This window comes from Galeopterus variegatus, unplaced genomic scaffold (assembly GCF_000696425.1).
Source record: "Galeopterus variegatus unplaced genomic scaffold, G_variegatus-3.0.2 Scaffold2185, whole genome shotgun sequence".
NCBI lineage: Eukaryota > Metazoa > Chordata > Mammalia > Dermoptera > Cynocephalidae > Galeopterus > Galeopterus variegatus.
In genome coordinates, this window is record NW_007728296.1 from 290133 (window position 1) to 295268 (window position 5136).

Sequence of the window (5136 nt, forward strand, 5' to 3'; positions counted from 1 at the left end):
ATTCCTGAAATTGGTGATTTGTATTCTTTCTTTGTATTTTGATCCATCCACTGAGGAATTAACCAATTTTGTTAATATTTTCCGAGAACCATTTTCTATGTAGTTATATTTTGTTTTGTTGTTGTTTATTTCTTTCCTACTTAATTGATTTCTGCTGTCACATTTATTATTTCCTTTCTTTTACTTTGGGTTTGCTGTGCTCTTTTTCTAAATTCTTTTTTAAAAAAATTTTGACAGGAGGGTGCTTTATTTTTTTCTAGCTTTAATGAGGCATACTTGATGAATAAAATTGTATATATTTAGGGTATACAATGTGATGTTTTGATATACATATATATTGTGAAATGATTATCATTACCAAGCTAGTTAATATATCCATCACCTCATAGTTACCTTTTAACATTTTTCTGTGTGTGCATATTTGTTGAGAATATTTAAGGTGTATTCTTTTAATAAATTTCAAGTACACATTAACAGTATTACAGTATTATTAACTGTAGTCACCATGCAGGACATTAGATCTTATTCTAGGTTCTTAAAGTAGTATCATAGGGCATTGATTTTAAACAATTCTTTTTTTATATAAGCATTTACCACTATAAATTTCCCTAAAAGCACTGTTTTAAGTGCATTCCACAAATTATTATGTGTAAAGTTTTTGTTACTATTGTTTGAAATATTTTATAATTTCCCTTGCGACTTTTTAACCATTGTTGTCTTTGCTGTTTGCTATTATTGTTGAAGAAATACTTAGCATGTATACTACTCTTGGAGCAACATTATGAAAGTTAGATTTATTGATCTCACTGACAACTTTGGCATAGATTTCTAATCATCTAATATGAAAGGAAGGATGTAGAAAAAGGCTAGATTATGTTCGCATGTAATATTTCCTACATTAGTAATAATCTGTTTTGTTTTGTTTTGTTTTCCATTTCTTAGGCTGCTTTGATGAACTTGCACTAAAGCAAATTCAAAATAACTAGAAAACAATACAGGATAACTTTTGCGAATATTGATTTTAAATCAAAGGAACTTTATTGGAAGATAACATATCCCTGTGGATTCAGAACAAGAACTACTCTAAGTTCATAGACAGGGAAATTAGAAACAGTGAGAATGACAGATAATGCTGTTTCTTTAAATGTTTATATTATGCTTGACCATCCTCAACTTGGGCTCTATTTAAAGTCAACAGCTCCGCAAATTACCAATTTTTCCTTTTCCTCTTCTTTACTCTTTATGTGTAGGGTAAAAGAGAGCGTGAGAAAATGATATAGTTTGGCATCCAAACTCTTTCACAATCTGGTCATAATACATCTCTTCAATTTTAATATACCTCCATAAATTCCTGGTTCTAGTCCCTTCAATTTACCTCTTCTCCCATTGACTTAAATGTTCTTACCTTCTTCTCTCTTACCCTTATTCCATTATGGATTATGAAGATGTGATATTGTGATGAGAAATATATACATATATATATTTATATAGAGGTGCTAGGAGAATCTTTTGTTCTAATATTTAGTCTTTGACCTGGGTTCCTGACAGAACTCTTAAGACTTTTGTGATTTCCTGAGTGACAGGAATGTTTGACACAACTCCTAAATCCTTTGAAATTTCCTGGGTTATAGGAACATCTTTTGTTCTGATGGGGTGACTCTTGGTGGACTCCTGGATAGCCTTGGAATGGGGGCTGGTTGCCAGGGGAACCAACCACGTGACTAGAGGGTTGGAACTTTCAACCCTACTGCACCCTGACCTCAGAGGAGAGGAGAAGGGCTGAAGGTTGAGTACATCATCAATGATCAGTAATTTAATCAATCTTGCCTATATAATGGACCCTTTATGAAAACCCAAAATGATAGGGTTTGGAAGGCTTTCAGATGTCTGAACATGTGGAGGTACCTGGAGGGTGGTGTGCCTGTAGAGGGCATGGAAGCTCTGTACCCTTTCCCCAATACCTTGCCTTATGCTTCTCTTTCTCATCTGGCTGTTTATCTGTATCTTTTGTAATATACTTTATAATAAATAGGTAAACATAAGTAGTATTTCCCTGAATTATGTAAGCCTCTCCTGAAAATTAATTAACCCAAGGAGGAGGTCTTGGGAACTCCGATTTATAACTGGTTGGTCAGAAGTACAATTCACAACCTGAAACCTGTGATTGGCATCTCAAGTGGAGGCAGTCTTGTGAGACTGAGCCCTTAACCTGATGGTCTGATGCTAACTCCAGGTAGATAGTGTCATAATTGAGTTAAATTGTATAATTAGCTTCACTAATTAAATTAATTAATTGTTTGATTGTTTAACTTTATTAATTAAATTAATTGTTGAATTGTTTAAATTTATTAAATTAAATTAGTGCCCAACTGGTATCCAATGAAGAATTGGTTGTTGGTGGGAGAAGCACTCACAGATTTTGGTGACCAGAGGTGAAGTATTCTGTGTTTTATTGAGTGTGTGATAGTAGGAAAAAACAGTTTAGTTTATTTTTCCCTCAGGAGTCCTTAGCGATTATTCCTTTGTCTTAATTTTTTACTTATTCAACTCTTTTTACACTTAGCTATATCTCCATTATTAATTTTAAATAGCATACATTATGTAACATATATATTTAAAATATATTAAAAAGCTATTACTTAATGCATATATCTTTTCATATTTTGCCCAAGATCTTTGCACTCTTAGATGTTCAACAAATATTTCATGAAGTTATAGATGATGACGAGAATGATGGATTGCAAATCATCTTTTGAGATTGTGGCTCATATGTCACTTGTTGATTTTTCTTTATTTTATAGGTACATTTAGAGAAGAACAGAAATGCACATACCAATCACTGATACAAGGCTTCATCTGCAAAGAAACTGACCAAGTGGTCCTAATTCTTGAAAATGCTCATGCCACTTCGGCGATCCAGAAGTTATATCCAGTTGTAACTGTGACTAGTGGTTTTGTTGACACCTTTAGTAGTGTAAATGCCAATACTCCTTGCTCTACCTCTGGGTCTGTGTCTACTTTCTATTCCATTTTACCAGCCAGGCAAATCACCAGGGTATGCTTTGCGGATCAGACTCCTCAAGTTCTGCGCTTTTTTCTATTGGGGAACAAAAGTACCTCCAAGCTTCTCTTGGCTATATTCTACCATGAGCTCCACAGCCCCCATGTTTTCTTAAGAGAAAGTTTTATTCCACCCACTCTGGTTCAATCAACCTCCTTATTGCTGAATGAGTCTATTGGTGCCAACTATTTTGACATCATGAATAACCTCTTGTATGTTGTCCTACAAGGAGAGGAAACCATTGAAATACGTTCAGGTGTCTCCATTCATTTGGCCCTCACTGTTACATTTTCAGTCCTTTTAGAAAAAGGCTGGGAAATAGTGATCCTTGAAAGACTAACTGACTTCTTACAGATTAGCCAAAACCAAATAAGATTTATTCACAAAATGCCCGGCAATGAAGGGACCTTAAAGGCCATTGCTGACAGTAGAGCAAAAAGAAAGCGCAATTGCCCAACCGTGACTTGTGCCAGTCATTACAGAAGAGTTGGTCAACGTAGACCTCTCATGATAGAAATGAGCACATATGGGGTTTCACCACCAACCACTATAAAAACTATCTCGAAAGTGATTGTCATTGAAATTGGTGATCTGCCAACAGTAAGGAGCACTGGACTGATTCCATCCTTATCAAGTAACAAATTAGAGAATTTGGCTCATCACGTCATCACTGCTCAACAGACTGGAGTGCTAGAGAATGTTCTGAATATGACTATTGGAGCATTATTGGTGACTCAGTCAAAGCGAATCATTGGCTATGGGTAAGTACTAATTACAACAACATTCAAATGAGGGCTGATTTCTTGGATTCATATTGACATATATTGGAAATGTCCATCTACTTACACTGATCACATAACCTGTCTACTTTTTTAGACTAAAATAAAAGCTCAAAGAGCCATTAAAGACTTAAGTTCTCATTTTTTAAATTCTTTATTAAATCTACATTTGTCACGATTATTCTATTTCCCAGGTTGTAAAAAACATTATATTTTGGTACATTAAAATGAAAAACATGTAGGAAGAGATTTTTTGGAGCAACTTGTTCTCAGTCCATTTGTTCATTCATTTATTCATGTAATGAATTTAAGCAATAGGCTAGGTTCTGAGGTTGCTAAGGTAGATTTATTCTGTTATTACTACTTTTTGCTTTTATTTGTGGTGGTGCTAACAAATAAGCAATTAATATTTAATAGGTATTAATTACTTCTACACAGCCATCTCCAATGGATGTGGGATTCACTAGAACTGAAATAAAAAGTAAAACTCCACAGAGAAACTTTCACACCTGGAGGCATGTTTAATTAATACACTGATTGCCTTTTTAGACACAGAGTAACTTATTCCAGTGAAAGCTTAGCTAGTGTTTTTGTATTATATTTTTCCTGTCTTAACAGTGGAGATAGGCATTTCTCTTCCCTTCCATATATTAATATGTATAGAAGATGAAAAGAAAACTCAAGCACTTTTTTGTTTTCTGGATCCGGTTGATTTGAAGGGCTTTGGGAATCGTTAGCTTAAAATTAACAAGTACTGATAGAGTATGATTGCTCATAAATTTTTAAACATTGCCTATTTTTGCCAACCACCAAACCTTAACCATGTTAGTGATGTTGTTATGATATTATGTATGGTGGTATGAGAATCAGGAATCTCAAAAAAAATTATGCTAATGCATCTTAGCTTATATTTAAATTTCTTTTCTTTCCTTCAGCCCCATTTCATTTAGATCCCACTGAGTTCTTGTAAGTATATATTATATATATGTATGTACCTAGAGAGAAAACGGATCAGTCCATTGCTTAATTTTATATAGACTTTAATGAACTTTCCTAGTAGGTCATCATTAAAAAATGACAGATTTATATATTTAGAAGGAGAGCAAAGTCAATTTGTAGAAGCAATAGAAGTACATCTGAGAAAAAACAACAGAGATTGAATCTGCCACAGGTGTAGGCATACACACATCTTCTGACAGTAAGAAAAGGCTGCTTCTTAAGTACAAGCGTTCTTTAAAAATACATGGAAAAATTGAATTAAAAGATAATACAGTGCTTCCATAAACTTTTTGAAGA

At 33.9% G+C, this 5136-nt stretch overlaps 1 protein-coding gene across 1 annotated transcript in view; it reads left to right on the top strand.

Annotated features, from left to right (window-relative positions):
• Nucleotides 1-5136, top strand: part of LOC103597076 (fibrocystin-like) — a gene marked incomplete at its 3' end in the record, with an annotated part of 308904 nt that overhangs the window by 284155 nt on the left and 19613 nt on the right. The window contains exon 26 of the mRNA XM_008580875.1: nt 2802-3822. Within this exon, the coding sequence (XP_008579097.1) occupies nt 2802-3822 (1021 nt within the window). The remainder of the gene's footprint in view (nt 1-2801; nt 3823-5136) is intronic.